The 16,457-nt window shown below is 51.9% G+C and overlaps 6 protein-coding genes; 5 read left to right on the top strand and 1 right to left on the bottom strand.

Annotated features, from left to right (window-relative positions):
• Window positions 1-572: 572 nt before the first annotated feature.
• On the top strand, window positions 573-4,271 carry RCC_06932 (related to ubiquitin-protein ligase E3A; the record flags this gene model as incomplete). Its single annotated transcript, XM_023772192.1, has 1 exon — window positions 573-4,271. One exon carries the CDS (start codon window positions 573-575, stop codon window positions 4,269-4,271), a length of 3,699 nt encoding a protein of 1,232 aa, XP_023627960.1.
• Window positions 4,272-5,506: 1,235 nt separating this feature from the next.
• RCC_06931 (uncharacterized protein) lies at window positions 5,507-6,433 on the top strand (the record flags this gene model as incomplete). XM_023772191.1 has 2 exons in its annotated part: window positions 5,507-6,020; window positions 6,075-6,433. The coding sequence occupies 2 exons, from the start codon at window positions 5,507-5,509 to the stop codon at window positions 6,431-6,433; spliced, it is 873 nt and encodes a 290-aa protein (XP_023627959.1).
• A 1,429-nt stretch (window positions 6,434-7,862) lies between these two features.
• Window positions 7,863-9,806, top strand: RCC_06930 (uncharacterized protein; the record flags this gene model as incomplete). The annotated part of the gene is made up of 1 exon (XM_023772190.1): window positions 7,863-9,806. One exon carries the CDS (start codon window positions 7,863-7,865, stop codon window positions 9,804-9,806), a length of 1,944 nt encoding a protein of 647 aa, XP_023627958.1.
• Window positions 9,807-10,968: 1,162 nt separating this feature from the next.
• RCC_06929 (related to permease of the major facilitator superfamily) lies at window positions 10,969-12,996 on the top strand (the record flags this gene model as incomplete). The annotated part of the gene is made up of 1 exon (XM_023772189.1): window positions 10,969-12,996. One exon carries the CDS (start codon window positions 10,969-10,971, stop codon window positions 12,994-12,996), a length of 2,028 nt encoding a protein of 675 aa, XP_023627957.1.
• A 743-nt stretch (window positions 12,997-13,739) lies between these two features.
• Window positions 13,740-14,381, top strand: RCC_06928 (probable ubiquitin conjugating enzyme; the record flags this gene model as incomplete). XM_023772188.1 has 2 exons in its annotated part: window positions 13,740-13,956; window positions 14,026-14,381. The coding sequence occupies 2 exons, from the start codon at window positions 13,740-13,742 to the stop codon at window positions 14,379-14,381; spliced, it is 573 nt and encodes a 190-aa protein (XP_023627956.1).
• Window positions 14,382-15,088: 707 nt separating this feature from the next.
• On the bottom strand, window positions 15,089-15,891 carry RCC_06927 (uncharacterized protein; the record flags this gene model as incomplete). XM_023772187.1 has 2 exons in its annotated part: window positions 15,089-15,507; window positions 15,585-15,891. 2 exons carry the CDS (start codon window positions 15,889-15,891, stop codon window positions 15,089-15,091), a joined length of 726 nt encoding a protein of 241 aa, XP_023627955.1.
• Between the last annotated feature and the right edge of the window lie 566 nt (window positions 15,892-16,457).

Genomic DNA, 16,457 nt, shown 5'->3' with positions numbered 1-16,457 from the left:
GAGGAGCGGAAAGTCTTCTGCGTCAATGGCTACGAGCATCTGCTGTTTATGGYCCAGCTCGACTCGTGCGGGCTGGATAAAATGAAAGCAAAATTCAGTTCATTCTCGACCTCTGAGATTCGTCGTTGCATGTTGCTGTTCCTCAATCATGCAGTTCCTCAATCATTGCTGTTGGTGAAACTCGTCTCGTCTTCACATTTGTCTGATGTAGTAGTAGCGTGCATGACTCTGTTACTTTGTCAAGCCCCTCTTGCTCCTGTCGTATCAAGACTTGGCATCGCGTAGGCACGTCAACCTGGCAATGAGACTGACAACAAAGGTCTAACATGTTGAGTGTGGACCACTTGAACGGCCCGTTCGTGTATTCTCGTCGTCCGACCGATCCGCCATAACCAAAGCGCGCCTTCCAAAGCACGGTGCGGCACAGCTCTTGCATCATCCAAAATTCCTGGAGCCGGAAAGAGCAGCAACGGCCAGACTTCACCGCCGAACTTGGCCTGAAGCACCTTTACTTGCGGGACTGGGAAGTCCAGTGAGGTGTTGAGCGGATCCTTCATGCGCGCTTTTGCCTGATGCCTCCGCCATCTTCGTGGTCCTCCCGCCTGCTCTCGTCCGGCAGTGCAAGCAGCAATGCGCGCGACAAGCCGCTCCCTCGGGCTCCATCCGACTATCTGGATACACCCACACTGAATCACGATCGTCGGCCACCTTCTCCGACACGGCCACGCACAGTCGGCCCTCGACAGCACGCCCACAATCGCTCCGCGAGCAATCCTTTGCCCAAGATCTTTGGACGCAAGAAGAGCACCAACTTTCACGATACACACGGCACGGGAGGAGAAGGCTTGGTGCGAGTTAGTGAATCTGTCGAGCCCGCACCCTCAGGCGTCATCTCAAGCAAGAGAGGCAAGGCTGTTGACGATGGGAGCAAGACGACTAGAAAGTGCATGTGTTGCGACAGCCGGGTGAACGTCCCAAGAGAGCTTCCGCGCTTCAGATGCTTGTGTTGTTTGACAATAAACGACTTGAAGCCGGTTGAAGAGCAGACCGAGGACGATCAAGGCCGACCGATCTTGAAGACACTTCCAGGACAGCTATCGTCCAGCAACCATTCGCCGCTTTCCATAGAGCGGACCCGTGCAATCATTGATCGATGTTTAGATGTCTATCTCGAGGAGCGCTGTAGACGAGAGGAACCCAACGCGCCGGATCCTACCGCATCTATCAGTGAGGATGTCTTTGGTTCAGAACAACGCTCAGCTGCAATGCCCATCAGGCCTCGTAATGGCAAGCAACCACTCGATTCATCCGCATCATTATCAAGATCGCCGCCGGAGTCGTCAGGAGATCTGTTTTCAACAAGTGCGACTATTCGCGAATTCGGCGAATTCGACCTATTCGCTGGTACGCGGATGGAGACTCCTCCTCTAGTCCAGAAACTGTCAACGTCAGCTCCAACACATGATACCGTGAGTCCGGCGAGGCGAAAGCCCGTACCGACTCCAAGCAAACCCATCCGGAAGCCGCCTCCTCCTCCTCTAAATGCCTCAAATCGCAGACCTTCACACCATCGAGTCCACATCCATGGCAACCTGGCGCCTGATGGACTACACTCACCAGGACCCACAGCAAGCCCAAAGCTCACACCGGGAGAAATGGAGCATCGCAGGCATCAGGACCGGATCAAGGCCATTTTCAGACCACTTGAGGATTACATTGTCGCCACTGTCGGTGACTTTCACTGTCTCAACTCTTCATTCAGTACCTTGCGGCCTGTAGCGTCTGGCCGAACACGGAGCGAGAGCAACATCGTAACACCCCCACCCGAGCCGCATGACGTTTTTCAACCCAGTCCAATGGAGGGACTGTCCGGACTGGACGCCAAAACGCTTTTGATAGGAGACATTGGCGAGAACGGGTCATGGTGGACCGGCAAAGTCGACCGCAACCGGTCCGAGATTAGACGTAAGAAAGTTGGCGAGGGTCCCAAAAAGACCGTATCTTCCAGAAGTGCCAACATTAACTGGGCAGAGCTTACCAGCTGGTATGGTCTTGTGCATACCGCGGGCGAAGATTGGCAGAAGAATCTTGAAAACCTCAAACTGTCGAAGTTTCAGCTTCCAACGGAGAACGTCGCAGGTGATGTCAACACCGAAGACATTGAGGAAGAGCTTGGGAGTGCGAGAGAGCACGCGGTGCGGACTCTCCTGAAGGTCACCGAGAATTTGCTCAAACGGCCCTCTAGGCCGATCAAGGAGCCTGGAGACCTGCGGTTTCTGTTGATATTGCTGTCCAATCCTTCCCTATATCCATCATCGGCCAGCAGTCAGACAACACTTCCAAGCCGCAGGTCAAATGGGCACGCACAGGCGAGCCCGAGGAAGTCCCCAGCTCGCGACGGGACCCAGCATAATGGGCTACTCAAGCGAATATTCGGATTGATGGCGCACTCTACTGATGCTTGTCATCGCTACCTGGTTGGCTGGTTTACACGCTTCGACGAGCATCACTTGGTGAAGACCATCGATCTCGTGGCCAGCTTCGTAACCTACAGGATTGCTCGTACATCAGGTCGCCCTCGAAGGAAAAGCTTGGTCAACGATGGAGGATTGATACCAGACCTGTCCGGATCCACCATGAACACATCCGCCCAGCTGCATTCTGCAATGGGTCTTGGTGGATCAGTCAAGAAGAGCGCTGTCGATCCAAATGCTGAACCAGATTGGGTGGGCGACTGGCAAATTAAAGCAGCAGCGAAGGTGATGTCTCTACTCTTTGCTGCAAATAATGTCTGGCAGGGCAAGCGCCGCGACSCCGATAAGTCTTCCATGACGAAGCCACGCAAGCCTGGACAGTTGTTGCACACGTCGAGCTTCTACAACACCCTACTCGACTACCAAGATCTCATCGCGGACTTTAGAGTGTGGGAGACCAGGCGTGACAAGTTTGCTTTTTGCCAGTATCCACTCTTCCTCTCCATGGGCGCCAAAATCAAAATCTTGGAGCATGACGCTCGACGACAAATGGAGATCAAAGCGAGAGAGGCCTACTTCGACCAAGTCATTCGCCAGAGAGCCATCGACGGACATTTCACACTTCGCATTCGTCGCGAGTGCATGGTAGATGACAGTCTTAGACAGATCAGCGCTGCTGTCGGTGCTGGTCAAGAGGAGCTCAAGAAGGGTTTGCGGGTACAGTTCACAGGCGAGGAAGGCGTCGATGCTGGAGGTCCCCGAAAGGAATGGTTCTTGATGCTCGTGCGGGATATATTCGACCCCAACCATGGCATGTTCAGCTACGACGACGATTCGAACACGTGTTACTTCAATCCCAACTCCTTTGAGACTTCGGATCAGTACTATCTCGTGGGTGCCTTGCTGGGACTCGCAATCTACAACAGTACCATCCTGGATGTTGCCTTGCCTCCGTTTGCATTTCGCAAACTCCTGGCTGCTGCTCCGAGCTCTGTCACGAGTGCATCGAATGTCTCCACCATGACAGGTACAAAGGGACAAATGAGCTACAATCTTGAAGATCTTGCCGAGTTCCGTCCATCGCTCGCCGCTGGGTTGCAGCAACTACTGGACTTTGAAGGCGACGTGGAGGCGACCTACTGCAGAGACTTTGTCATCCCGGTGGAGCGCTATGGAGTAATCACAAATGTTCCACTCGTAACAAACGGAGAGAGTATACCCGTCACGAATGCGAATCGGCAGGAATTCGTGGATGCCTACGTACGCTACCTGCTCGATGTGGCCGTTGCTCGGCAGTTTGAGCCTTTTAAACGAGGATTCTTCACGGTCTGCGCAGGCAATGCGCTCTCCCTCTTCAGAGCAGAGGAGATTGAGCTTCTGGTTCGCGGCAGTGATGAGGCACTTGATGTGGATTCCCTGCGTGCCGTCGCGGTATATGAAAACTGGAGGCAAGTTGCCGAACCTCACCATCTCCATCCCAACCCGGCAAAGAGTGTGCCGGTCATCGGCTGGTTTTGGGAATCATTTGCTGAAGCATCGCCTGAAAAGCAGCGAAAGTTATTGACATTCATTACGGGTACTGACCGGATCCCGGCTGTTGGCGCTACGAGTCTGGTACTTCGTATTGTCGCTGGAGGGGATGGATGGGGTGGTGGACTTCATGATGAAAGGCAGAGATTCCCCATTGCGAGGACTTGCTTCAACATGTTGATGCTGTGGCGATATGATAGTCGCGAGCAGTTGGAGACTAAGCTGTGGCGTGCGGTTGATGAGAGTGAAGGGTTTGGGTTGAAGTGAAGGGGTGCGGAGGAATGAATATATTGATGATGGGTGGAATGGGAAAGGTACACTGCAGTTGCGTTGAATGAGACCTAGATCCTGATTATATATAATACCTAATGGTGTCTATACCCATGATGATTGTATGTCATGTTCACATCTCATATCGTGTTGCGGAGTGAAGTTAGCTCTTGACATGGATGGAAGCATTCGCGACAAGATCTGATGTTGCCTTGTGAAGATTAGAACACGTTCACACTCCTCTCCGCCGTAGATACCTACAAAAAGTTTAATACGACATCGTACTCTCCATGGATCACGATTCTTGTTTTCGGAGAGGCCGTCGTATTATCACGGCTAAGAAGCGAGTGGCTGACGCCACAAACAGAAACGAGCTGGAGCCGTCAACATTTGCAACCACTTGGCGTTGAGGGAGGCCATTATTGTCTGAATCTCCGCGAGAAGACATTTTTCGTCGCTGTTGTGCATGCGGAGAAGGGGTTGACCATTATTAATTACTTCTACTTGATGAAATTAGTGAGTTGTGTAGATTGAGATCAGTGCTGCCCCTTTTGTGGAGATATAGTTATATGGAATGGACGTTGATCGTGAATTGTGATTTGCGAGAAGCTCGCGTTTTTGATTCTTGGCATGCATTTTGGGAAAGAGTCTCAAAGCTCTCCTTGTTTCTAAGTGAGCTGTGTGTTTGATGTCGCTGTAACCTTTTGGGAGGTACAACATGTCATTCCCTTGTATCGGATCCATGAATGCAACACCACATGTAACTAACTATTCGTATGCACTGCATTGTACATGGGAAAAAACCCTGCCTGTACGGTACTGCCGCCATAAGAGGGCTCGGATGAATTCAGCCGAGAGGCAATCCTACGCGGAAGTGACGAGCGACACTAACGACCACGCGGCGACCAAAGTTCCAGGTTCCCCGATGGCGCGTAAGAAAGTTTCCCCCCTCCATGTCGGTCGGATAGGGGGCAGGTTGGAGTTTCACAGCAACTCTCTCTCTCTGCCCTCTTTCTTGATCTTGATCTTGTAACTTGTGGTCTCGCAATACCACTCTCATCACGCGTCCTTGGACTTGTTTCTTTCTGTCCTCTGTTCCGTCTACATCCAGCTGCTGCTGCTGCTGCTGTTATTCGCTCGTTTTCAACACCATCTCCAGACTGCCATATCTCGACTTATACTATACCTACCTACCAATCTACGACTACAACACTCGCACCTATCTATCCAACATGGCTTTCCARCCTTATACCCCCAAGCCCGTAACCGACATCTTCACAGCCGATACAGACATCAACCGTCGAGAATGCCGTCGAGTCGTCCCAATGCGAGTTCTCGCTCTGGGATTGGGACGTACGGGTACAGCATCCCTCCGAACAGCATTGAAGACTCTGGGCTTCGACGACTGCTACCACATGATGTCCGCGTCCGTCGAGAATCCTCCCGACTGTCTGATGTGGTCCGACGCTCTTGCCGCCAAATACGACGGCAAAGGCCAATTCGGCCGTGAACAGTGGGATCAGCTTACGGGACACTGCCAAGCCATTTGCGATTGGCCGGCTGTGGCTTTTGCGAAAGAGTTGATCAAGGCATACCCGGAGGCCAAGGTCATCATCACTACGAGGGATGTGGATAGTTGGCATGCGAGTACGATGAAGACGGTACATTGGCGTGCGACGGAGCCGGAACTCAAATTGGTGTCCAAGTTTGATTGGGGTGCTGGTCTTTACCAGCCCATGCTTTCCAGTGAGTTGTGATATACAGTATTGACATGTCGTCTGCAAAGCTGACTGTGAGTAGAATTCTGGACGGAATTCTGGGAGGGTGACTTTGAGAAGAATGGCAAGCGTCGTTTCAACGAGTACTACCAGGAAATCCGCGACCTGGTCCCCAAAGAGAACTTGCTGGAGTACAAGATGGGCGAAGGCTGGCAACCACTTTGTGAATTCCTCGAGGTCCCGGTACCGGAGAAGATGAAGTTCCCTCGCACCAACGACACGGATGGATTTGTTGATCGCTGCCGACGACGGAACCGCATGCAGATGATGAATGTTCTGTTCCGTGCTACCGTGGTTGGTGGATCCATGGCAGCAATCTTCTTCAGCGCCAGCATGACCATTCGAAAACTGTTCGGTAGCCGGGGAAGTGTCTTGGCTTAGGAGTAGGGATCGGCGAGTCAGTCCTACAGATGTGTTACCAGAATCAAACCCATTGTACAAGCAAGGCAGGAAGGGAGTCATTTGGGCGTTTTGGATGGAGTGAAGGACGAGAGGACGGCATCTCTCTTGCATTGGGCGTAGCGGCGTTTGGCATTGCATTTCAAAGACCTCACCATATCAGACCATAGGAGGCGGGCATTTTCTACTGGATACCGCAGATCTGGCATTTGAATGTTTCATATGGAGCCATCTATGTTAAACGCACCACTACATACGGCTGTCTGCTGATGATGCTGATTGTCCCCCAGGCGTACAAAGGTGTCTCAACATGCACACACATGCAACAATCGGCTTGTTTGCTTCATGTGCCATCCTCTCCCCCGGGACTTGTCATCAACCCGTGACGCGTCTCATGATGATGATGATGATGATGCTGATGATGATGATGGTGAGTGCACGGACAGTGCAGAGATGGACTTGAACTCCGGCCGGGGATTTCCTGTACAACCACGGGGATTTGTTGATGTGGGTCTGCTGAACAAGGATTGTCTAATAAACTCTTGTTCAGAAAATGCCAAGTAACGAAACCGCCGCTTCCAATCTGCCACAAGGTTCTTTGCCGCGAAGGGGGGATGGGATGGGAACGCGCGTGCGAGCGTGCGTGCGTGTGGAAGAGATCCTTGTGACATCTTGCTTGCCTCTCCACTTTTTATTTCTCTCTTTCCTTTCCTTTCGGGCATCACAGACCAGTAGAAGGGCCCTTCTCCTTCTCCTTCTCCATCAAGGTAAGGTAGGTCCCGTCTTCTTCGATCTTTCCCCCCCCACCCAACCCCCTGATGCCTGATGAAACAATGAGAATAATCCCAGCACCAAAGAACCTTGGTGACGCGACAAGCAACTTCCCGAAGTTGACAGGCGGGGACACGGCGCTGTGGTTGCATGCCGATGGATTGGGAATCTTATCATCATCAAGCGCACAAACAAACGGGATGAGGGTGTGTTGGGATGGTGATGTTTGTCTGGCTTTGACGATGGCTACCTTACTGTAAGATACGTAGGATGATGATGATGATGATGATGAGAGGGAAAAAGAAGCACGGCCGGCTCGTCGGGGGAAAAAAGGGTGTGACGATGAGGAATGGCACGTTTCAAAGAGGCCGCGTGAACAAACGAACGTCTCTCTTCTCTTGTCTTGTCTTTGCATGTTTCGTAAGACATTTTGCCGAAGAAGAAGAGGAAATCATCCAACCAACCAACCAACCTGGTTGTCGTCGTCATATCTTTTGCTTGGGCCAATCGACGCTACTGTTTGTTTGCCTGCTTGCTTGCTCGCTTGCTTGCTAGAAGGGAGGGGGATGCTGTTTGATGTTGTCACTTGCACTCCATCTTGCGTGCTCGACGACGGAGAGACTATCGAGAGGTATATGAGATGCCGTTCTTTCTTTCTTGCAACTTGTCTGTTTGTGGACGGCTCTGGATATGGGTCCTCTCCACTCTCCTGGCTACCACCACCACCACTTCCGCTCAGCTGGATAACTTCACTTCACCAACACATCAATTCAAATCGCGGCCCGATTTACACGCTCCAATTGTGAACTTTGATATCCTACGACCAGAACTCATCTCTCCGGGATACATTTTTCTTGCACCTTATCGGAATCTCGATCCGGGACCGTACATTTACGACAATTGGGGAGATTTGATCTGGTCTGGAGCGGGAGCCAGTGGGCCCAAGACTGCGCATACACCGCGAGTATGCACTTACCAAGGGAAGGATCATCTTTGTTTCTTCGAGGGCGAGCAACATCAGGGATTCGCTCGTGGACATGGAGTGATTATGGATTCGAGTTATCGAGTTGTCAAGACGATTGAGAGTTCGGGGGCTGGAGCTTCGAATGATATGCATGAGTTTAAGATGACGCCGTATAGTGGTGGGAGGACGGTGTTGATGACCATCTATCAGCCTCGACAGTATGATTTGACTGCGAATCCGCTGTTCAAGATTCGGGGTGGGATGGGATGGATTGTGGAAGGGGTGTTTCAGGAGGTGGATATTGAGAGTGGGGAGGTGGTGTTTGAATGGCGTTCTTTGGATCATGTGGATCCTTCCGAGGCGTGGACTCTTCCTGCTTCCACGGATACTTCGGGAGATGGACTGCACGAACAGTCTCCGTGGGATTACTTCCACATCAACAGTATTGACAAGAATGAGGAGGGGGACTACCTCATCTCCGCCCGGCATGTGAGTGCCGTGTACAAACTCTCCGGCGAGACGGGGGAGATTTTGTGGCAATTGGGAGGGAACAATCCATCTTTCCACCAAGTCGATTTCATCTTCTCCTACCAGCATCACGCCCGTTGGATCTCCGAGAACAGCACGCACACCGTCCTTTCATTGTACGACAATGCAGGAAACAGCTTCAACAGCACCGGGGATTTCTCACACGGTTGGATCATATCCATCAATCACCTCGACCAGACAGCCCATAAAATCAAAGAATGGGGCGCTCCAGAACCTTCAGGAGGGTTACTTTCCACTTCGCAAGGAAATCTGCAACTCCTCCCCAWCGGCAACTGCCACATTGGCTGGGGAGAACACGCTTACTTCTCCGAACACACGGCCGAGGGGGAAGCGGTCATGTATGCCAAACTTGCCGAACGAGAATCCAATGTCATGATCTATCGTTCCAACAAGTACAATTGGACGGGACAACCGGTGACGAAACCTGCTTTGTGGGCGTATAGTAGGACCGGGGAGGAGATGACGGGCTTCTGGGTGTCTTGGAATGGAGCGACGGAGGTGAGGAGTTGGAATTTGTATACGGGGGAGTCGAGCCAAGGACCCTGGAAATTCGCGGGGAATGTTGCCAAGAGTGGATTCGAGACGGAGGGACAGGTTGGGTATGGGGTTACGTGGAGTTTCGTGGAGGCTGTGGATGGGGAGGGGAAGGTGTTGGAACGGAGTGCGATTGTTAGGACTTTTGTTCCTGGGGAGGGGTTGAGGGAGTGGTGTGATGATCGGGGATGTGGACTTGCGGAAGTGGTTGAGGAAGGGGAGGAAGTTGTTGTTGATGGGGAGGGAGAGGGAGTGCTTTCGACGATGAGGGGATATAATACTGCGCAGTATTATGCTGATTTTGAACGGGAGGAGGGTTTTGGAGAGGTCAGTCGTGTTGCTGTTGCTGTTGGGTTTGGGATGGTTCTGGGTGTTGTGGTGGTGTTGGGTGGGTTTTTCATTTGGAGGGTTGGGGGGTGGAGGAGAGCGAGGGGGAAAGTATGGGATGTTGGGGAGAAGGTTGTGGATGGGTGTTGGGCGTCGGAGGTTCTGGGGAGGTATTCGAGGTTGAGGCAGCGGGAGGAAGGATTTGAATAGATAGGGTAGGGTAGGGTAGGGGGATGATCAAGTGGGAGAACCTGGAGGTATACTTGGAGATACTTGAGTTTTGCGGCGTAGATACTGTATCATGGCATTGTATGTATATCTTACTGCGTGAGTGWATACTGTAAAGTGAGTGTGTGAGTGAGGGTGTGAGTGAGTGAGGGTGTGAGTGAGGGTGTGAGTGAGTGGGTGAGTGAAGACTATGGAGTGAGTGTGTGAGTGAATATTGTGAAGTGAGTATCGCCCACCTATTCACCAAGAAGAGGTGTGAAGAATGTCGATTCGCTTCTCTCGGGCATGCTCCATCCTCCTCTCTCCTTTCGAGAAGACAAGACGTGTCGTTGATATTGCCTTTTAACTCTCGTTCGTATTCCCAAAATGTACATGTAGCCATCTGCTAGGAGTGTGGAGGTATTACGCGGCGTCCTCGTCATCTCATCATCCTGAGTCAAACTGTCAACTTGCCTTTAATTGCAATATACATACATCTCCATCTTCTTGTCCATCCCCTTCAGGTCCCRGAGATGTATCACCACTGTCCAAACAAGCCCACTTCCGCTTTGAACGATTCATGCCGGGACATTCATCAATCAGTCCGAGACGAGGCGCTTCCATTCCCAACCGAAGCGACGGAATATCGGCGTGGAGAATGTCCGACGCCGATGCCGATATGCGGCCCGGACATGTTTTTCTGGATTTGACAGGTCCACCTTTCCAACCGGCACCACTTCGCCAAGAGGAGCAGAACGCGCCAGCGCATCGCGGCCCCATCTCCACTTCTATGTGTCCACCGTGTCTGAGATGAAAGGGCGTCGCAAGTCGGGAATGAAGAAGAATTAGTTTGCCAAAGGTGGTACTGTACCCTTTGGAATCTGGGTGAGAAGCGACATCATCAAGCGACGCTGGCTTTTTTCTCGCCCATGATCATCCGACTCATCAGTTTCTGATTCGTGCAGCCTCCCGAGTTGGATTGGACTGGATTGGATTGGATGGGATGGTTGCACCGCGTTTCGTCTGCTCTTCATTTTTCAATCAATCTCCATCATTCGGAGTGCCTTTCAAGGTTGTGTCAAGGTATCTAGTGGGATGAGAAGCTAGCGGGCCAGAGCTCCTTCCCTGCTTGTTGCTTATTGCTTGTCTTGCTTCCTGCCTCTTGATGCCACCCCACTCGCGATCCACGTCGACCTCACGAGGCGGTCCCGCCGGCCTGGGACCCCATCAACGTTCGAATTCGAGAAACGTTCGTCGTCCACAGGTGGAGAGGCATTCCAGTGCCGAAACCTCCCACGACGATCCCTACTTCCACCCTACCACCACCACCAATACTTCCACCACCACCACTCCACTCGTGCAGACCGAGTGGAATTCCGCCAGTATAGAGACTGGCAATGGCAGCGCGCATCCTCGTCGACGCTCTTCCGCAGCGCAGATGCCCATGCTCTCCGCCATCCCATCCAGCCCGGATGCTTCTCCCATTGCAGAACATCCCATGACCACCTACCCCCCATCCAAACCCCCGCCGACACCGACATGGATCAACATACCCAACAAGATTCAGCTGGCCATCTTGGCCCTCTCACGATTCGTGGATTTCTTTCAAATGGCGGCATTGCAGGTGTTTATGGTGCATCAGTTAAAGAGCTTTGATCCGGAATTGTCCGAAGTGGTCATCTCACATCAAGCGGGTGTCTTGCAGGGTTCCTTCACCGCGGCGCAGATTGTGACGAGTATCTTGTGGGGAAGAGCGGCGGATCAGCCCATGTTGGGGAGGAAGACGGTGTTGATGATTGGGTTGGTGGGGACGGGATTTGGATGTATTGGGTTGGCGTTTAGCACGACATATCCACAGGCCGTCTTTTGGAGGTTGATGAGTGGTGCTATCAATGGAACGGTGGGATCTGCGAGAACCATGGTGGCGGAAGTCACGCCCAAACCATGGCATCCGAGAGCTTTCTTGCTGCTACCTGCTGCTTTCAATGTTGCCAACGTGGCTGGACCAATCTTGGCTGGATTGCTGGTCGATCCGGTGGTGAACCTCCCTACTTRGTTTGGGAAGGGGAGTACTTTTGGAGGTGTAGAGGGTGTGGGATGGATGGCGAGATATCCTTACGCAGCGGCGAATCTCCTGAGCACCATCCTTCTCTTCGCAGAGGCGGCGTTGGTGTACTACGGATTGGAGGAGACTTTGAAAGGGAGCAGGCCGTTGGACGTGACCAAGATGGATCCAATCGGATTTGTGCGATCAACATACCAGCAAATACTCCAAGCCAAGGAGCAAGGATATAGAAGACTACAGCAAACACAACGACAGGGACTGCTCTCCGGTCACGAACGTGGATCCGTAGAGATGGACCGTCTGACAAATTCGGGGGAGAAGGAACAACATCGAGCAATCCAACGGCTCCCCTTTCGGAGGATATGGACGTCCAACGTGTTGTGGACGTTGGTGAGCATCGCCATCTTTGACTTTCACATGGGAGCCTTTGCCAACCTATGGATCCTCTTCCTCGCTACTCCTCGACAATTCGTCCCGCAGAATCCCATCCGAGACGACCTCCACTCACGCAGCATGTTTAAATTCTCCTCCGGCCTAGCATTTCCCCCACCCACCATCGGCTTCGCAATGGCGACCATTGGCTTTATTGGTGTCGCTTTGCAATTCCTCCTCTATCCCTGGGCCAACTCTCGCTTTGGTTTGATGCGATGTTTCCGTKGCTCCCTCTTCCTCTTTCCTCTGGCCTACTTCCTCGCCCCCTATCTCGCCCTCCTCCCCTCCCTCAGTCCCTCTCCGGAACCCGCCAGCGGTCCCATTATCTGGTTGGGCATATCCTTTGTCGTCTTCTTACAAGTCGCCGCCCGAACGTTTGCTCTGCCCGCCAGTATCATCCTCTTGAATAATAGTTCCCCACATCCGAGTGTCTTGGCGACCATTCACGGAATTGGAAATGCTTGCTCGGCCACCTTTCGCACTCTCGGCCCCATTCTCGCGGGTATGTGGCATGGGATTTGGAGGGAGAGGGGAGTGGTGGGGATGAGTTGGTGGATTGTGGCGTGTGTGGCCGGGGTCGGGTGTGTGGCGAGTTTTAAAGTGAGGAATGGGAGTGGGCATGAGATTTTCTTACCAGGCGAGGAGGAGGAGGAAAAGGTTCATGATGCTGTTGGGGGGAGTGGGGATGGCAGGTGAGGAGGTGTCATGGTGTATGATGGAGTATGGAATGGATTGAGCCGTGGTGAGTTGTGTATACCTAGGTTTTCTTTCTAGTGGGGAGATTTTTGTATTTATGAAGATGAGAATGGATCTCTCTGACATTTTGTATGTATCAATGTCTGGTGACGTGCTTCGATCAAGTCCATGGTCCTTTCTTGCATGCCACAAATTCAGCCCATTACTGTTCCGATCTGATCCCGGAGCTGTTCTTCTAGTTAAGATTACTTCTCTCAAATGACATGGTGTAAGATGAGAGGAAGAATATTGATATACAGGCACGTGCCTCGGTCGGTGTGGTCCGATAAGGTAGGGAGATAAACTCCGTCTAAAATCCGGACATGGAGAAGCTCTCCGAAAGGTGGGATATTTCCGGCGAGAATGATCAGATTGTGTAAGGTCCATATTCCATTCTTTCCCGACACGTCGTCACACGAAACTAACTTCTGGTCACGCACGCAAGCACGCACGTTTGCCAGAGAGAGAGGCCGGGCGGAAAACCATCACAGTCACAGTCACAGTCACAGTCACAGCAAACCCCCCGCTGTCGTCGTCGGGAAAAAGTGACCTGTTCGAATCAACTACATCACCCATTTCATCTCATCTCATGCATGATTGACTGGACTTGACTCGACCGTCTTCCCTCCCCAGAACCGTTGAAAAAGACGGAAAATTTTTCCCCAAGGAAATCAGCACTTGCCTTCCCTTCCTACCCAAACATCATGGCGTCCCCCTCGGGAGCAGGAGCAGGATCCAGCTCGCAATCGACCAGCAACAGCAACAGCAACAGCAGCGCAGCCATCATCCTCACCCGACAATTCAAACAAATGCAAACCGACAAGGACATTCCCGGAATCAGCTGTGGATTAGTGGGGAATAGTGTATTTGAATGGGAAGTCATGTTGATGCTCAGTGACGAGCAGGATAGTCTTTATGGAGGTGAGTATATATCCACCCTCCTCCCTCTTCCTACCCACCCCCAGCTAACCCAATCCTGAATATCCACAGGAGGAATCTTCAAAGCCCGCCTGAAATTCCCCCCTCAATACCCCCACCAACCTCCCAAACTGAAATTCGAAACTCCCCTCTTCCACCCCAACGTCTACGAAAGCGGAGAAGTATGCATTTCCATCTTACACCCTCCGGAAGATGATCAGTATGGTTATGAGAGTGCCAGTGAGAGATGGAGTCCCGTGCAGACTCCCGAGACGATTTTGTTGAGTGTTATTAGTATGTTGGGCAGTCCGAATGATGAGAGTCCTGCGAATGTTGAGGCGGGGAAGATGTGGAGGGAGGATCGGAAGGAGTTTAAACGGAGGGTTAGGAGGTGTGTTAGGGATAGTCAGGAGTGTGCTTGGGAGTGAGGGAGGGAGGGGAGGGAGGGGAGGGAGGGAAGGGAGGAGATGTTTGGTATGGCGAGTTGGGACTGGATGTTGAAATGGCTTGCCTCTACGAGACACGTTCTACTGGAATTTTGACAATGGGGATGGGATGGGAAGGTTCAACGATGGGAGGTCAAAGGAGATCTTCCAAAGCTCCATTACAAGGAAACGAAAAGACAGCATGAATTCACGACCAAATTTCATCAATCGTCCTTATTCTCCCACGCCGTCTCAAGAGAATAACTCCCACCAAAGACAAATCAGCTTTACGCCGTCCCACCGTAACACAAGCGTACGGAGAAGACAGATCGGCTCTCATCCCATCGAGAGCGTACAACTCCAAAAGGAGCATCAACTGACCTGACCTGATGAAGAAATCCACCACCATCATCCAACCTCATACCCAAACCCCCAACAACTCACACCCTCCCCAAGAATTCATCTAATAACCCCCCACCCCATCATCCCCCAACCTCCACCTCCCAAAAAACCCAAGCACCTCCCCCGTAAAATCCAAACTCCTCTCCCCACAATAAACCCTCTCACTATCCGAATTCGTCCCCGTCTTACTAGCCCAACAATGCCCCAACCCATACACCTCAAAATGCACCACCACGTCCTCCAACCCTGCACAAGAATACCTCGTCCTCTCAAACCCCCCATTACCATCAACTTCATACACCGCTTCATTAGTACTTTTCCCACAACTCCTCTCCCCCCCACCAACCAACCCATTCCCCAATATCAGGCAACGGACCCCCTGAACCTGGAGCGGTGGGATGGTATGGGATTGTAGCATCTTGTAAACCATGCGCTTCGAGAATCTTCCTCCGTTTGTTAGTTGTTGGCATGCAAGAGGTTAGAGAGGTATCGGTATAAAGAGCAGCGGCCGCCATGGCGAAAGCGGCGAAAAAGTCTCCTTGAGGGGAACAAGCGAGGAGATTTACGAAACCTGCTCCGTTGGATTTTCCGGATGCGTAGATTCTAAGGGGGTCTATGCAGTAGGTTGACTGCAGGTGGGTTAGGAGGTCGACGGTGAAGAGGAGGTCGTTTACTGTTGGGAGGGCGTAGGTTGGTCCTTGCCAATGTTTCTCTACTCCTAGGGGGTCTGGTTTTTTCTTCGAGGTTAGTGGTGGTGGGTGGCTAGGTTGAGGGAGAGGAGGGAAGGGGAAGGGGGAATGTTACAAATGACGAGATATTCCTGTCCTTGAGGATATTTGTAATATTCCGAATTACGGTATTGATCTTCTGGATTGCCGAGATTTCCATGGTAATCGATTATCATGGGCCATGCTTTGCCGAGATTGTCATTGTAGGATTCGGGCACGTTGACGGCGTAGGTGCGCGTCAGGTTTCCGGAGATGAGTTGGTGGGTGGCGGGGTTGGAATTGAAGCCTGGTTGGTGGGTGATGGTGCAGGCTTCATTGCGGATTTGATGGGGGATTGCTGTGGTGATTGATAGAAGGCATGCTGCTAGGAATGATTTCTTCATGCTTGCTGGAGAGAGAGAGATGCGTGTCGGAGGGATGCTTGTTGGTTGGTTGGTTGGTGATGTTTGCTCTTCAAGTAATGTGACGGATGAGAAGGTTTGTTGGAGAATCGTAACGCTTGTGAGAGAGGGGGGAAAGGGAAAGTGAATGGAAAAACGGGACAATCACAAACCCTTCAACGGGTGACATGTGCCACTTTATACATCCACCTCGTTCACCGACCGATCAGTAGAAAGCGAACTGATTGTCAAAAAAGGGAAAAACAGTGGACAATAAAAGTAAAGGTTAAGGGGAAAAAGTGGACAATAAACTCCCGCGGCCTCATCAAGCTACCTCCTACCTGCATGCCATGCCATGCCATGCCATGCCATGCATGCCACACCATCTCACACTTCTTCGACTCGGCCGCCGGACTTGGACGTTGCATGTGATCCTCGAATCGAAAGCTGCTGTTGCGCGACCATTACCTGCTTGAGGGTGAGGGTGTGGAAGCGACGATGCGGAGTCGTACCGTCCACACAGTCCATGGGGGAAAGAACAATTTGCATGCTGCCGAAAATCGAGTGCC

This window comes from Ramularia collo-cygni (assembly GCF_900074925.1).
Source record: "Ramularia collo-cygni strain URUG2 genome assembly, contig: RCC_scaffold10, whole genome shotgun sequence".
Classification (NCBI taxonomy): Eukaryota; Fungi; Ascomycota; class Dothideomycetes; order Mycosphaerellales; family Mycosphaerellaceae; genus Ramularia; species Ramularia collo-cygni.
Note: the sequence above shows the minus strand (reverse complement) of the source record. Positions and strands in the feature narration are given on the sequence as shown.